Below are 17,262 nucleotides of genomic sequence, written 5' to 3'. Positions count from 1 at the left end.
AAAAAATATGAATCCAAAATATGGAGCTCAATCCGCGAATCTTGTGAGACGTCAAGTGACTGAGTATAACACTGTAGAAACAGTCTGGCTGCTCAGTACAAGTTCGAAGCTCCACATTGAGTGTTTGTCATGCCGTTTTACTTTAATATAGTTTGAGTCTGTACTGGTTAACCTCTCTTGATAATACCATAAAAACTTTGCTTAAAACATCGCTTCTACAGTTAATCTTTTATGATGGTGACAGTTCCTGTGTGTGTCCCTCCACCACCTCCCCCCCCCAAAAAAACCTTGACTCACCATGTTTTCGAGCACACATTAACCCCCGTCCATTTGTCGCGCAGCCATTGACGCAAACGCTCAACCAATTTTACAGCGCTTCAAAACGACCACGCTGAAATTGCACATTTCACACGGAATACCGAAGTAGATAATTAAATTAGTTCAATCATTCCCTTTTGTCTCTGTGGTCGCACATTTCCCAAAATTGCAACGCTGACATTTCAACCAATCGAAAAGTTAACATTTAACACGCAGTCGTTGGCCTGCTGAAGAATGCGTCGACGGAGCGTCTTTGGAAGAAGGATACTTGCATACACAGCGGACGTGCGTGCTCGCACACGTGTAGTTGCGTGAATGCTGAACGAGGTAATTAACATTTTCCCAGCGTCAGCGGTGAACGCTTACGGCTAAAATGATCCGCCGGGACCTCTGAGACTGTAATGATGATACTCCATTCACATGGTGAGGATGGAGGCACACATTTGCAGGGCCCTTGTAACCTTGCTGCGATGTGACTAATGTTCCGATGTGGCCACACACCTGACCACAAACTGAAGTCAATTTTCTGTACTCGGAGAAACAAATACGCACAAGTGGTCCAAGATGACAGTCGCCATTAGTCACACCGTAGGATCAAATTTACTGCAAGCAAAACGCAACACAACTTACAGATCTAACAACTACCTGATTCCCGCTCGCTATGTTAACGAATCCTTGCCAAAAAAATATGAAAAGTGTAGCCTTCCTCAAGGCTGTTTTTGCCAGTTTTGAGCTACAGCTGCATGACAATGGCCCACTCTTCTGTTCTCGGGCTCCTGAAGTCTCACGAACCCATCGATCATCTTCTGTGATGAATGATTTAGAAGGCGACCTCGCCTCAACGTTTCGGCTTTGCGCCTGACTGTCAAATCAATCTCCTCTCTGCCACCAGTTGCGATGCAGCCATTTATCTTGTGATGAAGTAAATAGCATTACAAAGACGTTTGATGGGATTGGTTCAGGTTTTTGGTCAACATTTGAGCTATTATTCAAACTGGCAGCATATAGTACACACCGACCCGTGCAATGGTTCTCAATGCGCGATAAGCCACCATTTGGATTGACCTTCCTACCCGCTGACCAAACCAACCGACTGACCAACCTTTCTTACCACACACAACCAACCGTCCTACCTACGCGTTTATCAACCCATCTGGCCGACCTACCTACCTACCAACCAGCGATCCACATACCCACTGACCAACCGGAGGATCGACCTACCCGCCTACCGAGTTGACCTATCGAAGGACCAACTAACATACCCATCGACCTACCTACTATACTTACAGTACCTACCGATGCTTGGTCTGTTACAACACTGACGTGGCAATTTTGCAGGATGTCTCATGAGAGCGAGGCAAATGTATCTTCACATAAAAATATTTTTACCAGCGTGTGCATGTATTTTGTCTGCATGCTATACGCGCGCTGTTCATGAATTTGTGTCCATACACATCAGCAGCAAGACGCTATGTATACAACTGGTACCGTACTATACATTAGCTGCCATGTTCGAGTCTCGGCGGACTGACAGGAGATGAAGGTCATCACGCGGCTTTTCAATTCTGCTTCTGTCCGCGTGCTCGCTGGAAATCCTCCTGTTTTTGCTTCAGCTGCCGTGGAAGCCGGCCAAGAGCACAGATGCGCCACATGGGTTCCGCAAGTCATTCCACCGGGTTTTGATTTCCACTTTTTTGAATGTGTTTGGTCTGCTCTCACTGGGACAGAAAGGACAAGGCCACCAAAGATAATTGGATTGATGTTGGAATGTGGGTGTGGGCTTCAGGTTCCTATTTAAGGCTCATTAGACTCAGAAGCATTAATTAATTTCAGTGCTGACTAATTAGGGATGATGTGAATGAAAATGAAAAAGTGCTATTTGTTTGTGACAATGCATTTTTTTTTTCATTTCAAAATCAACATTTTATTGGCAAGCATGGAATGTTTTTCCAGGTGATTTATTCATGGTTAATGATGTAGTACGTTTGAAAAGGTGGTGTGGTTAGCCAAATTTGTAGTTCTGCATTTGCTCTAAAGCAACCAATGGCCTAATTAAGTCTGCTACATGCCAGTTAATTTTCTTTCTAATATGCATCTACTGCTTTAGCGTAAAATAGCCAAGTAACAGAGTTACTTCCGATGATGAAGAGGTAGCTAAATATGGCTTAGTCCGACATCCACGGGTAAAGACTATAAATTACTGGATTGCCTTTACCAGTCTCGGAGATTCGATTCATTTTATAATGATAATGTTGACAACAACTCTGAAGAAGAAAGCCAAGCTCTCAAATCCCACAGCTCAGAAATCCACCACCGACGGACACGTCGCTGTTTTGATGCGACATTCACATCTGCTTCAAGTAATCCTCACAACAATATCTTTCGAATCTTTTCTCCACAGCCGTGCCTTAATCCAATCCCTTCACTTTGGGCGCCCAATTACGTATTTTAGCTGGCTTGAGGCTGACAAATTACCCACCCAGGGGCTGAAAAAGATTTAAAGCTGACTTCGCAATGATTTCATAGCTCGGGACGCCTCACAGATGCAAATTGTTTGGATCAGATGCTGAGAAATAATTGAGACTGTGGACCAAATTATTGCCCAAGCCAATCACTTCTGTCAATGTTCTGTCTGTTCTCCATGCCAGTCAAATATGCAAAATATGTTTTTATTTATTTTCGACGAGTTGTCCCACCAGAAGGGAGACTGTGCTTTGAGAATCGCTAGTTTGAAGTAAACCGCGCTCATAGCTGTGACAAACCTGCCAAGTACATTACCTTGAAAAAGTCTCTTCTTTTTTTGTTTTTGTTAGCAAGCCTTTACTGACCACACAATTCTGGTCACCAATTCTTTTCTTACAGTTTACAATATCTTCGGAAGTAAAATGTGCCAAATGTGTAGCTTTTGGTGGTTTCAAAGAAGAAAGGTTTAATATTTCATATTTTGCTGGACGACTGCCTCATAACAATTCTGAGAGAAATTAAAGGTTTCATCTTTTTTTTCCATGGTGTTCTGAAGAACCCATGCTCCTCCATCTAAGCCTGACAGCAGGTTGCACATTTTGCTCGAAAATCACTGGATCATCTAGTTTTCATGAATCCTTCAATACCTTCAGGCCTTCACTGTACTTGAGGAGGCAAAACAGGCCCACAACATAATGGCTTTTCCTCTCTGCTTAACTACACTATTCCGTAAAGGCTTCATTTTGTTTATGTATAAATCACTGCTCTGCACTGCCAATAAACTCTTGTAAATTAGATATGGCTCACATCGGGCAGAAACCTCATGTCCAAATTTGGTCAATTTCGTTTTGTACTATTGGTCAGTCCGGGGTGTGTTTGTTTTTAAAATGTATTTATTTATTTATGTGTACAAATTATTATTATTGTTATCTAAAGTGTTGAAAATGGCTTGCACCCTTAGCTGATGCAATTTTAATTTCTTTTGGTTGGCTGAAAAGTGATGGTTTGGGAACTAGTGACCGACAATACGGGGACTGGTTTGGAACCATTAACAAAATTAATTATTAAAGAAAAGATTGTATGGCTTTCTCAACCCAAGTAATGAACTTGACTTGTCTTGATTTTTTTTTTTTTTTTTTTTTTTTTGGTGTGTGTGTTTTTCTTGTCCTTATTAACTTGGGACTCGCTTGACACTTGAGACTTATGACTGAATGTGATTTAATCCTTCCTCTGCTTTTTGCCAAAGATCATAGGTGCCAATAATGGTGGTCAGCACTGTATATAACTAGAACGTCACTCAGTAACAAAAAAGAAATTAATGGGATGGCCGTCTGCCTGTTAGTTTGCAAAGTACATTCTGGTTCATAGAGGATAAGGGAGGTCCCATTATGATTCCGAATGATCATGAGTTCTTTGTTAGCCCGTGGGCTGACCCTCAGCAAAGTGTTATGGATTTGTGTGATTAAAAGGTGAAGTCAAGTGACCTGCAAACATGAACTCAAGTGGCCTGTATAGTTGGCCTCGCGCAGACTCTGCAGTTGGAAAGACAGTGACAGCATGGTGTCATGTCTGTATACAACATCAGTCAAAAGCTTGAAGAAAAGCTGTCAGGCGTGCGATTTATCAGCTCGTGTAGTATACTAACAACTCTGCTTTTTCAGTGGAAACAGAGGTCACGCTGCCACCCGTGGGCGTCCGTTTGCCTCGGCACACCGTCCTTTGGCGATGTATTCCGAGCCGCAAGAGATTTGTGCTGATCCGATGTGCCTCCGCCGTTTGAGCAGTCACGTCACACCGATTGCACGCCACCACTTTCCGGAGAGAGTCTTTTGGGAACGCTCGCTCAGTGTGCTCTTGTTGCAAACTAGCCTGAAGGTTGTTATGATACATTAGCTTTATTATCACCATCTTTTTTTTTTTTTTTTTTTTTCTCCCCCCCCCCCCCCCATCCAACGCTATAAACACTATTGCCTGCCATCGAGTCCAAATGTGATTTAACGACGCAGTTACCGCCGCCACTGTGAAATGCCATTCAAACAAAATAGGGAATAAATTTGACATAATTAAATGCGCTCATCAGTCAGATAGTGACTAGAGAAGCATTACAGTGCTCGTCACCTTTTTGATTCAGGACTGAGACACATAGTGTGTGTGCGTGTGGTATGTAGACAGTGCTCATCTTCATCGCTTCAATTTCCCACTTCAAGGTAATAATGAAATTAAAAACGAAGCACACTTTGCTTCAGCTCATGTAATGTGCTGATGAGGATTAGCTCACCCCCCCCCCCCCACGAACGCTTTTCTTTTGGTGCTACCCTTTTCCGCCCGTGCCCTGCCATTTTCCGGAGATGTGGAAGTATGCACCGATGCATGAAATTGTCAAATCACTAATGACATTTCCTTTGCATAATGGCGTCCCCTGAATTGGTACTTACACCTACCTGGCTGTGCTTTGATTGAAGCGCATATTACGCGTGCACGTGTGTGTGTGTGTGTGTGTATGTGTGTGTGTCTTAGGGCGGCGGGAGCATGCCAGAGGACACACTTCCACCATTTTTCAATTTCTGGGAGCCAGCCTGCCAAATGTACTTAGTGCAGGTTATGAATTTGATTGGATGGATAACCATGTCTCGTTTTTAATGCAGCCTTTTATGGCGTGTCCTTGACTTCTCCCCTTCGCTGTCTGTGTTTCCCTCTCAGTCCTGCCTTTCATTCTTGCATTTATATGCTTATGATGTGAAATATTTATCGTCAATAAATCCACACATCCATCTATTTTCTGGAGCTGGAGCCTATCTCACCTGACTCTGGGCGGGAGGTGGGGTACACTAATACACTTTGATGCTGCATAGATGAAAAATAAATCATAATGTTCATCTAATACACTCTCTTTACATGCATGTGATATCAAATATTTGTCCAAATAATGAAAATGTAACATTGAATAGTATGTAACGTACTTTTTCATAGAAAATCTCCAATTTATGCCAAGGGAGGATGCGCTCAAGAGCATTTTTGTTTGAAGAGCAGTTTTGCTTTGCCATCTGTTTGGCAAGAGTTGACACTCTCTTCCGCTGCAACAAAGGGAACCTTTGTTGCTCACTGATTATTTGGATTCAATTAATTAGACAATTTGTTTAAGAAACATATGGACACACTCTGCGACATGAAGACATTGTATGCAATTTGTTCAAAAATAATAATAATAATAATAATGATTAAACCAGATCTTGTAAGTAGGTTTGGTAGTCATGTACACTTGAATAACATATTGACAAATTAACTGAAAAGTGCCAAAAACAATAGTTCATTGTATGGATTGTTTAACTTTGTTCTAAGTTGGGTTGACAGAATACTTTGTGTCATGTGCATGAACAAAAGCGCTAAAGAAAACAGCAAAACGGCCTGAAAAGACCAACAGACTATAACAGTTCCGTTCACTATAACATAATTAACTGCTGCTTTTTCAAGACACGGCATTTGCGTGTGTCCCAGTCCACACACACAAGCATTTATTTGTCTGTGCGTTTGTATACGTTACATTGTCTGTATGTGCACTTTTTTTCCAATATTCCTTCGGCGTGCATGCGAGCGTGGAGAATGTCGGCATTGTGTTCGGGGCCGGTCTCTGGCTCGCCTCGGGCCGTGTCATCCGACGCGGCCGGTTTCAAAGAGGAAACCTCGCTTCACAAAAAAAATAATAATTAGGATACCCGGTGGCGGCGCACAAAGAGTTGCACCATCTGGCATAAATCTTTCCAAGCTCCATTCACACACAACCCTGCTGTTTGTGTGTGCCTCAGATGTCGTCCATGTGGTGATCATGTGCTTTTTATAGAAACTACTACAATTTGTGAAGAGTCCTACTGTAGAATACATGCAGTAAATTATCTGTATTATAATGTTCAGTGATTACTATGGATGAAAGTCTTTCTTATTCCAGGAAGATATCGTTAGTCTGTACAAATGACTTGTTAATCCATAAATGGCTGAGTTAGATTTCGTCACACCCAACCGTGTGATGACCTTTTGAATCGATTACTGTTATACTCGATTTGTGTGTAACAATGTAACGGGAATCATGTAAATGCGAGCCATTAAATGAAAGCCAAGAAAGGTACAAAGTAGCAGGAGCTAATCATTTGGCCGTGTCCACGACAACTACAATATTTCAGTGTATTTGGCCTTTTTCACCACTTTGCAATATTGACCCCATGACTGACAGTTGACCAGTCCGGAGTGAACTGGTTGCACACTTGTCATTCAAAAGATCACGAACACCTCATTTATTTATTTTAACTGAAGCTTTTACAGCAATACTTCAGGACATAAATTTAGTTCATAATAGGATCTGTTAATAGCATTGAGTGGATGTTTCAGAACCGTAGAACACTGCTTTTTAATGAGCTCTCCCTATTTCCTAGAATGGCCACTTTGGCTTAATGAGCCGATGACTACCACTATTCATTTGGTCATTTTAGAAACCGAATTCATAAATTCAAGGAATCGCGCACACAAATTTTTTCCCAACTTCCAAGTATGAAAATGCTTGAAAAATATCCCTTTGAGTTGGATCCTAAGTGGATAAAAGCCAGGTTATTCAATGTGGACAATCATGCAGTTTCTGCGCTAACTGCTGCATCGCAGCTGCCTGCGGAGTTCAATCCCTGCACGGGGCTAAAAGAGCAAAGTTAGTTAATTAAGTTAGTTAATTAGGGGTGCGTTTATTTTTGAAAATAACAACAACAACAAAATTTAATGTAACTGAGAAAACCAAATATTTATTAACTGCACAGTCCATGATTGAAGTAATATAATAACATTAGGAACGGTCATAAAAAATAACCAATATAATAAGTCTGAAACCAAAAAAAAAAAACACACTCTGTTAACACTTTTAACTTTAATGACAATTGAGTAGCAGTAATGGTCATGCAACCTACGCATCGTTTTAACCCTAACACACAAATATAATCAACCACTAATGTACAGTAATACTGTAATATAAAAGATCCACCTTTTGATCACAGGTGCACAACGTGGACCAACACTGAAGGCTTACAACTCTAAATTCAGACCTGCCCCTATATTGTAAAACCTCTTTTAAAAAAAACAATTGTTTAAAAAGCTGCAATAAGGCATATTCTGATGGAAAGTTTTGATCGAACTTTCATGCCATCCAAAACATTGACCAATGAATTAACGTGAATTGTTTAAAGCAGGGGCGTCAAAGTCTTTTTTTTTTTTGTCTCAGGCCTCATTGTAGTTATGATTTCCCCCAGAGGGCCGTTGGAACGGTGAAACCATATAGATGTTTAATCATCACCAAAACATATTACCATTACACAACAAAATGAGGGATAACTAGTTTGAAATCAGAAAACAAGGATAATAATTTGTTCAAGTATTGTTTAAGTTACTGTAGAAGAAGGGTTTTGGTAACAGAAAAATGCAATATCTCAACATTATTGTTTATTATTATGACAATTTGGAATTTGGATACAGATTTGAGCAAAAATCACAGAAGTTGACGAGCATGATTTTTATTTCGCGGGCCACATAAAATGATGTGGTGGGCCGCATCTGGCCCCCGGACCTTCAGTTGGACACCCATGGTTTAAAGCATTGCCGACTACGAGGACATAAAAATGACTTGAACTGGGGTGCCTAAAGACCAACAATAATGAGACGCGACTGCAAAGGAATGATGAGAAAACATTCATTGCCAACACATAAAGCGCTCATATTTGGCCAAAGGGGTTTAGTGAGAAATTCTCTTGAGTCTCTCATCCCAGACTGATCGATGCCACTGATAAAAGTGGATCAATATGACACTGATGGTATTATATGATACCAATAAGACGCCCCCTGCTTATCTCTCAAGAGGCAAAATGCCCAGTCATGGAGTACTGCAGTTTGTAAAAGTAAAACCAGCACTTTTGAAAAATGGAATTTCAGTGTTTTGCACTGGTTAAGATACAGTCTCCCCCCCCCCCCCCCCCCCCCCCCTCTTTTTAATCGCCATGCTGACCTAAAAACACAACACTGCTTCCTTCCCTTCGTGCCACGTCTCCTAGATACATAATGAATAATAGATTTCACTTAGATCGTGTCTAATTCATCTCCCGGCAACTTCAAGCGTGGATTAGTCCGGTGTGTACGTGAAATGCGAAGTGCTTTTTTTGATGCGACACCTCTACGTTTTACTTCCGTTCGGTGATGCACGAGCACACCGCCAAGATCTTGTCAAGTGGACCACGAAACGGCAAAAGGTCAGCAGGTGAAGTGTTCGGAAACTTTTTCTTCATTTAGATGTCTATATCTTTATCTGATTCGTCCTATACATAGGATAGAAAAAGTCTGTTTAAATGACAGGTTTTTGTGATTTAATAAAAACACCGTGACAAAATCTTCCAACGATGTGAGGAAAGGTTGAAGACTAGCCTTAATTCCAAAAGGTATGTTCGGCGTAAACGCAACACTGCGCCAAAAGAAAACCATACCTACAGAAAAGCATGTTGGTGGCTAATTTTTTGTTTTGTTTGTCAGCTGGGGGCAGATTGAAAAAAAGAATGAAAACAAAACAAAAGCAAAACAAATGTCAGGAAAAGCCTACTAGAACAACTTGGCTTCATTTGGGGTTAATCAGAGGCACTTTTAAATGGCGGCAGGTATGTGTTGACTCCCATAACTAACACCAAAAAACATGGGAACGTTTCCTTTTGTGACAAAGATTTCCAGATTTTCTCCAGTGGTGACGAGATTATAAAAAGGTGGGCAAGTTTGTGTTTGTTTATTAAATTAAAACTGATCAACGGTGACTGTTAATTATTTGAAGTTTGAATATTTTCTTTGTCTGTGAACGCTTTCCTGCTTGTGTCAGATCTCAATTTCCATCAGTCTACTTCGAGGAAGCCATCTGTCAGCTCAATTGTATCAAATCCATTTTCAGTTGTCGGCTGAGCATGTTCTATTTCCGTCTCGCCGCGAATACACCAGGGCCGAACGGCAACGCGCTGCTGAAAAACTGTGAGATTGCAAGCGACCAGCATTTTAGTGCGAAGGCTGGGGGCTGGGGGGTGGGGGTGGGGGTGAATCCTTTCTACCCTGTCAGCAGCATTACGATTTCCCAGTTTGCAGTTGACAAAGTGTTCTGAAATCAAATATTCTCTTTGCATGAAAGTGAACACTTGAAATGTTTCGCAATGTTAGACAGCGGCGGGCAAGCGACGCCTCTTCCTGAGCTCTTTTTCTTTCATGCAGTATTTTCTTTGTCGCTCCTCAAATGCCCAAACAAGCAAGCACATTCAGTGTCCTTCAATGGTAGGGCCACTCTTTGAGATGGACACCTGCCACAAGTTTCTGCTGACCCAGAGTAGAGAATGTGTCAAATTATGTCAACTTTGACCTTGTTGAGCTAAATTGGTAGTTTTATTACAAATCAGATGAAAATGTCCTATTGCAATTATAGAGATGAAAATGATCAATCAGGCCTCAGCTTTTGACATTGGAAAACTGCAATGGTTTGTCATTTTCTGTGATGGACAGTTACATATTCACTTGTTTTATTGCTAAGATGATTGGCAGCTATGACTGTTTTGGAAAATTAAATTTTTTTGTTGTTGTCACTCACCCAGTCAGTTGATCAAATAAAAGGTTGTCGTGTGGGCTAAAAAGTGAAAGTACACTTATTTTTACAAAACTAGTCAACTTGTAGAATATTCTGTCTTAGTACCTGACAACTATAATTTTGAGGCAATCCGATTGCTCGTGACAGCTGTAAAAGCCAATTGCGGTCAGGTGTTATGTCAAAGAATTTCAGGTTTTAAGTAATAAAGATTAGGGTAAATGCACCCAAGTATACAGATGTATAAAAAAAAAAAAAAAAAAAAAGAAATGTAGTAGTGTGAAAGCACATGCAAATATCCTTGGTACAGTAAAAGTATTTACTCCATTTAAGACTACAAGTGCTCCAGAAAATTTATGTTCGAGGTATGTTGATTGAAAGTCTTCAGTCCTAATTTGAGTGATAACAGGCTAATGTCATACATTGTCATGAGATAGCATTCAGAAGGATAGAAGGCTCCAATACAGTCTGAATTGACATGAAATCAATACAAAATGTCAGGTTGAACTTTTTATTACCAAGTTGAGACAAACATTTTAGACTCCAGCTTTCATCTGGTTGTTAGGTGGCACAGCCATTCCCATGTGGATGCCCACAGTCAGGCCAAACTTCTCACAGGCCTGTTTCTCCTGGACCTCTGGCTTCAGCTGGAAGCCCTTCTCGCCATCAAAGTAGTCCATGGGGGTGAAGGTCAGGGGGGCCTCCTCCAGGAGGCCATCAAGGCGGCTGCGCCAGGCCTGGAGCATGGCGGCGCTGGCCTCCCGGGCTACGTGGGAAGGAGCCCAGAATATTTGAGGGGCCAGAACTTGAAAGCCACAGTAGTGCAGGATGCCATTCTGTTCAAACATAGAAATTTAGGTTGTTTTCACTGAGCAACAGTGGCTATATTAAGTGGAAAATACCTGAAGTGGCCAGAGTGTTACATTCATGTCTCCATTGATGCCATTAGCAGTAAACATTGACTCGAGAGAGCCAGTAGTGAAAGACAGCACAGCTTTCTTGTCCTGTTGAAGGAAAACAGTTGGATCATTTTTAGACTGCTGTCAATGTGCAGACATCGCTTCTGGGAAAATAAAAATGGCAGCGCTTCACTCAGACCGTAGCAAAGTTGGAGAAACTGAGGGCAGTATCATTCAAGTTAGCTTGACTGAGTCAACAGTAGGGCCAAAAACACAGGAAACTCAAAATGTCCTTGAACAAATTGTAGGCACTACTGCAAATGAAAATGTGTATTCAAACCACAATATAGCCCTGTTTAAGCCTCACCTTAAAGATGCCACAATTGTAGCGCTTCTCACTGGAGTAGGCATAACCAAGTGTGAGCACCCGGTCGATCCAACCCTTCAGGATCGCAGGCAGACTGAACCAGTACATGGGGAACTTAAAAAAATAAAAATAAAATTTGCACTCATGGTCAGTGATGCAACACTGATTTATTAACCTTCAAGCCCTTTCAACATACCTGGAAGATGACGAGATCAGCTTCTGAGAGTTTCAATTGCTCCTCGGTGATGTCAGCGGCCAGTTTTCCTTCCTCCCACGCCGCTTTGGTCTCGTCAGCATAACGGAAGTGCTCGGCATTCTTGACCTCACCTGAGATAAGTTGGAGACCATGTATTAGGGACAAATGGGAGAGTAATGGCAGATGGCACTTTCCTTACGTTGCATCATTAGTGTATAAACCTTTTGAGTATTCAACTCAAACACTTTCATGGCTTGAACGTTAAGTATCCTGCATTATAGCCCAACTATAAATCTTAGTTACCATTATTTTGCCACAGTTCAGCCAGCTTGTGGCACACTGTCACTTTTGGCAGCAATAAAACTCTCGATTCTTAGTAGACAGATGAAGTAGTTGTCTGAACCAAAAATGGTCCACAAAAAGCACCAAATCCAGAAAAGACTGTCACAACATTCATTACACTGGGGGAATACGTTACCCATGACATCCTCCGCTGTAGCGGTGGCTTTGAATTTCATAGCATAGAGGTCGGACACTTTCACGGCGCAGCCCTTAGCTGTCAGAACCTCGACGGCAGTGTCTTTGGCAGCGGAATTGAAAGAGCCCGGGCTCTGGTGGGCATACACGATGAGCACATTCTTTGCTGCCAAAGCTAGACAAAAAGAGAAATATATATATATATATATATATATATATATATATTCAGCAACACTAAGTGAATTGCTTTAGCTCATAATTGAAATCACATTTATTTATATTTTTAAAAAAAATACATAGATGACACCAACTTACCCATTTCTGAAGTCAGCTGCCACAAAGCACACAGGAAGGCTGTTGAACTGCTGTGGTTACCAGCACAAGCAGTGAAGGTTTTTATACTGGAAGAATAATTGGTTCTCACAGGTGCTGCCACTCTCCACTTAACGCCATCGGCCAATCAGCTGAAACCCAGACGGTCAGAAAGAAAGAAAGATTGTTAAATATGGGCAAGCCTTAATTAGCCTCAGAATAATGAAGCTGAAGAAACCGAGCAATTTCAAGAAGACCTTTGCACTGCATGCTTTGGCCCTTTAAGGAAAAAAAAAAACCAAAAAAAAAAACCCCTCTGGGGAAACAACAAGAAGGTACAAATCCCACATCATGTCAATAGTTCCACTCGAGTGCATCCATTCAAGTGTCAGCACCGGCAGTGTGAGTCAAGCGCCTGTCAAAACACCCTGACAATGTAATGGAAAGACCCGCCATGTTAATATGCACGGCAATAATTAGAACCTAAAGTAGCAGGCAATTAGCAGACTGTCAAGCAATTTTTCTATTCAACGCTCGGGTAAATAATTGGCTCTGTTTGGGAATGTAGAATTTGGATATTTCAACCACTGCTTAACATACATGTTCGATCTCGTTACCCATAATGCATTTGTCAGCTGTGCCATGATGCCCGCCACTTGGGTACAGTTCAAAGGGTTGAGTGGCAGATATTGTGGATAGGTTGGTTGCATTTTTACAGTCTAATATGGGCTATACCCATGAGGACCAAATATGTAAATTAGAACCGGCAGTACGTGTGTGGCTAATGTAATGCATTTAGAACGTAATAGGGTGTACATTGAATTTCCATTAGGTAGGATAGTGGATTAAAAAAATCTCTTCTCACACACACACACACACACACACACACACACACCCTCTTCAAATGCCAGGTTTGTGATATAAAACATGGACCAAAATAAATCATTTCCAAACTTTTTCCACTATTAATGTGACCTACAGTATAAGGTTTACAATTCCATTTAAATAAGTGAGGATGTAGCCGTGTTCAGAATGAATCAATCACAATCAAACGCACACTGCACACCACCATTTTAAATGCCTATGATTGACCCCAAATAATGTTCAGCTGTTCCAGGATGCTTTTCCTAAGCTACTGTCCATTTTGGAAATGATTTATCTTGTCTTTTTCATAAAAACCTGGCATTTAACCAGGGGTGTGTAGACTTTTCATATATCCCTTACTTTATGTAACTAAGTAGTCTAATGCCTGTGTAATGCACACATCCATGATGTCGTATGCAAAAAGGCTGACATAGCCTGATAATAGGCAGCAAGCAGATAGAAGGACACCCCAATTATGCTCATGAGCGCGGCGCCATTTAATGACCTTTTTGCACACTTCAAGTGGCAACACCGCCTCTGACTAAACCAATCCTCAGTGTGAAGCTAGTTGCAGATGTTATTTGTTGAGATATCAAGATGCTTGGCAGGCTGCAATTTTACAACATGACCCTAGAGGGGCTTGCACAGGGCGCCATTCAAGCTCGGTTACGCCCATTTGGCGTCACTGTTAAAATTGTGGAAACCTTTGATAGTTTTTCAAAAAAACTTTTTTGTTTTCCTCTTCGCCAGCTCCTCTTCTTCCCTCAATTTGAGTAACTGTGCTTCATGTTTCTCACAACGTGCCAACAAGTTTGTTTTGCTAGCCTGCGACTCTATTAGTGCATCAAGTCTGCACGTGCACTGTAAGATGATGGAATAGTCCATTGCGTGAGGAGGGAGGGGGTGCACTTAAAACGATCATGATAAATAAGCATTTTCATGTGTTTTTAAATGCGGGAATTACCAAAACAATAATAATTGATTGAATGTGAAGAAAATGTGATTATTCCGTTTTTATGAGATGTTTGGGGGCCCCTGGAAGTCTGTGATTGTCCAGTCGAAGTCCGCTTCTCCATGTAGGCCTTTGCGTATTGAGATGAAAATAAGTGCACATTTCGTCTTTCCTTCCCTCATGCATTTATTCATGCGACCTGTTGGTGAAGCCCTGTTTGCTGTCCGCACTTTGCCAACATTAGTGATCAACCGGTTACTTCCTGCGAATGTGTGTTTACATGCAAGTCTCTTGTACGAATGCGCGCATGTATTATTCACTGCTCTGGTCAGACGTGGCTTGAGAACACCGTGTCTTTTAAAAAACAATTTTTTTAGTCCAACTCTTTAAGCGCTAGTTGCCAGAAATCAGCCTTTGATGCGTGCCGCTCCCCTCTGGAGAGCCAACCCATAGACCAAACAGACTAACTAGACGGCAGCACATCTCATCAAGCAAGTGAAATTACATATCTGCCGCTGTTTGTTTATTCACTTTAACTAATGACACGGAGGGGAGGGCTTCGCCACTTCTATACTCCCAGAGTGCATTTGGCCTAGACTTCACAGAGAGACTCACATTATCAAAGAAACACATTATTCCCCGCAATTTCCTCAAAGAGAATAAAAAATTAAGTTCCTCTCCATCTTGTATAGGTTGAAAACCTCTTTGTTAGCCAAAGATCCAGATACAGTACGACAGGTCTTTCGTTGGTCTGCTTTTTTAATTGTGTCCTTAGGCTTTGAGTTCACTCCCACTTAGTTACGAGGAAATCTTGTTTTTATTGCTCGGATACGAGGCGGCTTTATTGTCTTGTTTGAAGGATCATTAAAAGGTGACATCAGGGACATCGTTTACTTTTCACCAATTTAGAATCAATGCTGTTCAATGTTCACTGTTGTTTGTCTATTTGTGCCCTGCGATTGTGAATGAGTTGGGATCGTCTTCAACTTGTGACCCTAATTAGGAAAAGTGCTTTTGAAAATGGAGGATTATTTTTTTTTTTCCTAGCTGGGTGCAAATTAGCTGTGTTTGTCATATTTCACATTATGAATTAACTCCACGCCCACTTTATTTATTTTATTAGTGGAAAATATGGCACGTTTGTAGACTGCAGTAATATAAAGCATCTTTCATAATAAAAATGGTTTATAGTTAGAGTTGGGATTGGGAATAACCACTGATTCTAGCATTTCAGCACATAGGCTTGTTGTGCTTTTTGTCTATGTTGGTTCTTGTTTACTGCTGTCTATTGTGTGAGTACATTTGGTAATCAAACAAAATATATATAGTTTTTTTTTACTATTTGCTTTCTGTATGCATTTTAAATGTTTGCCCTTCTCAGATCCACTCCACTGTGACCCTCCATATAATCTGAGACGCTTCCAGAAAGCTCATGGCTGGCGTACATGCAGTTGCCATGGAAATAGCAACACTCAAAAGGTTCCAGAAAAACCTTTGTTTTATGAAATAGCTTCAAGGAATGACAAAACACGCGTGGGCGTCCGGCCTTAGTGCTCCATCAGGTTTTAATCCCCCCCACCCTAACTATCAGTGGGGGGTTATTTTTTTTAAAGCACAAAGACTGTTTAGATTGAGAGCAAGGTTTTTCAGTACTTCTCTTGGTCTTTTATTATATTTGAAGACTATAACATTATTATTCCAACACATATTCCAGAGACTTCTTTCCTGCAGTGTTTTTTTTTTTTTTTTTTTTAACTTCGATTGAAGAGTCTACGTTCATCCGTGCCTGTCAGTAACTCTTTTTGTCTCCTTCAGTGAATAAAACAAAGGAATAAAAAAAAAAGACAATTTGCCTTTGTTTGACAGCTTTGCATGTGTCTTGTCGTCTGCGTTGTGAAGGAGGAAGACTTTGAAAAGCCTGCTGAGGGCAAAAACAAAGCAACCAATTATGCAGTCTGAGTTAATTTTGACGTTAAAAGACTTGTTAACTTGTCTTCTACACGTAATGTATAACAGCAGAAGCAATTCAGTCTGGACAGGACGAAACCATTTGAATGGAGTTTGTACATTGGAACGTCCCGCATTTTTTCTCGGACAAAATTTTTCCCACAAGAAGAAAGGAAACTGTGGCAATTGCGAAAAAAAATAATAAAAAATAAACTTGATTTACTGTCCGCATAATGTTTTAGGTCACATTGCTGTAAAAAATAAGTGAATCATGGTTAGTAGATATAAAAGTAATTTGTGCTCTCACCCTAGAAATTTTGATGACTCCTTCACAAAGACTAATCACAGCTCCTCTTTATATGGTTAGCCTAATAGCATAATTGCCCATGTCTGTCACAATATTAATAACAATATGATTACTGAAATTTGTGTTTCTTCTTTGTATGTGTATATTCTCAGTTATCCGTTATCATGGTAATCCGCAAAAGTTGAATTAAGGCTACCAGATTGTAATGTTGTGCTCCTCTGTTCTTCTTCCTGTTCATTTATTTCAGCAGCCAGGACAAAATCATGTGTAAAGCTTTCCTAAGGTTCATTTTGTCACTTATACGTAATGCCACGCCATAACACCTCCATGCCCCTCTACCATGTTTGACACATGATGTGGTATGCTTTGGATGGATGGAAAATATAATATGACACACTTTTTAAGTAACATACCAAGTCAGTTTAAAGAGTCCTGACTGGGCAGATGTCTGTATTGTGCCACAGACGTCTTCTTTTACGACGTGCTGCAAAGCGTAGATGGCACAGGCATGATTCTGACTGCGGCACGATGTA

General features: G+C 40.9%; 1 protein-coding gene across 1 annotated transcript; it reads right to left on the bottom strand.

The window, feature by feature from the left end:
- Nucleotides 1-10,905: 10,905 nt before the first annotated feature.
- On the bottom strand, nt 10,906-12,821 carry LOC133471912 (ribosyldihydronicotinamide dehydrogenase [quinone]-like). The gene is made up of 6 exons (XM_061762031.1): nt 12,663-12,821; nt 12,349-12,522; nt 11,871-12,001; nt 11,675-11,788; nt 11,311-11,412; nt 10,906-11,244 (listed from the first exon to the last, which is right to left on the bottom strand). Exons 1-6 carry the CDS (start codon nt 12,664-12,666, stop codon nt 10,945-10,947), a joined length of 825 nt encoding a protein of 274 aa, XP_061618015.1. The 5' UTR covers nt 12,667-12,821; the 3' UTR covers nt 10,906-10,944.
- Between the last annotated feature and the right edge of the window lie 4,441 nt (nt 12,822-17,262).

This window comes from Phyllopteryx taeniolatus, chromosome 22 (genome assembly GCF_024500385.1).
Source record: "Phyllopteryx taeniolatus isolate TA_2022b chromosome 22, UOR_Ptae_1.2, whole genome shotgun sequence".
NCBI lineage: Eukaryota > Metazoa > Chordata > Actinopteri > Syngnathiformes > Syngnathidae > Phyllopteryx > Phyllopteryx taeniolatus.
This window is presented reverse-complemented; position numbering and strand designations above follow the sequence as displayed.

Coding starts and splice junctions, on each gene's coding strand:
- LOC133471912 (XM_061762031.1), bottom strand. Junction 12,002..12,348: donor TACAGCGGAGGATGTCATGG/GTAACGTATTCC, acceptor AACTTATCTCAG/GTGAGGTCAAGAATGCCGAG. Junction 11,245..11,310: donor TAACACTCTGGCCACTTCAG/GTATTTTCCACT, acceptor ATGTTTGAACAG/AATGGCATCCTGCACTACTG.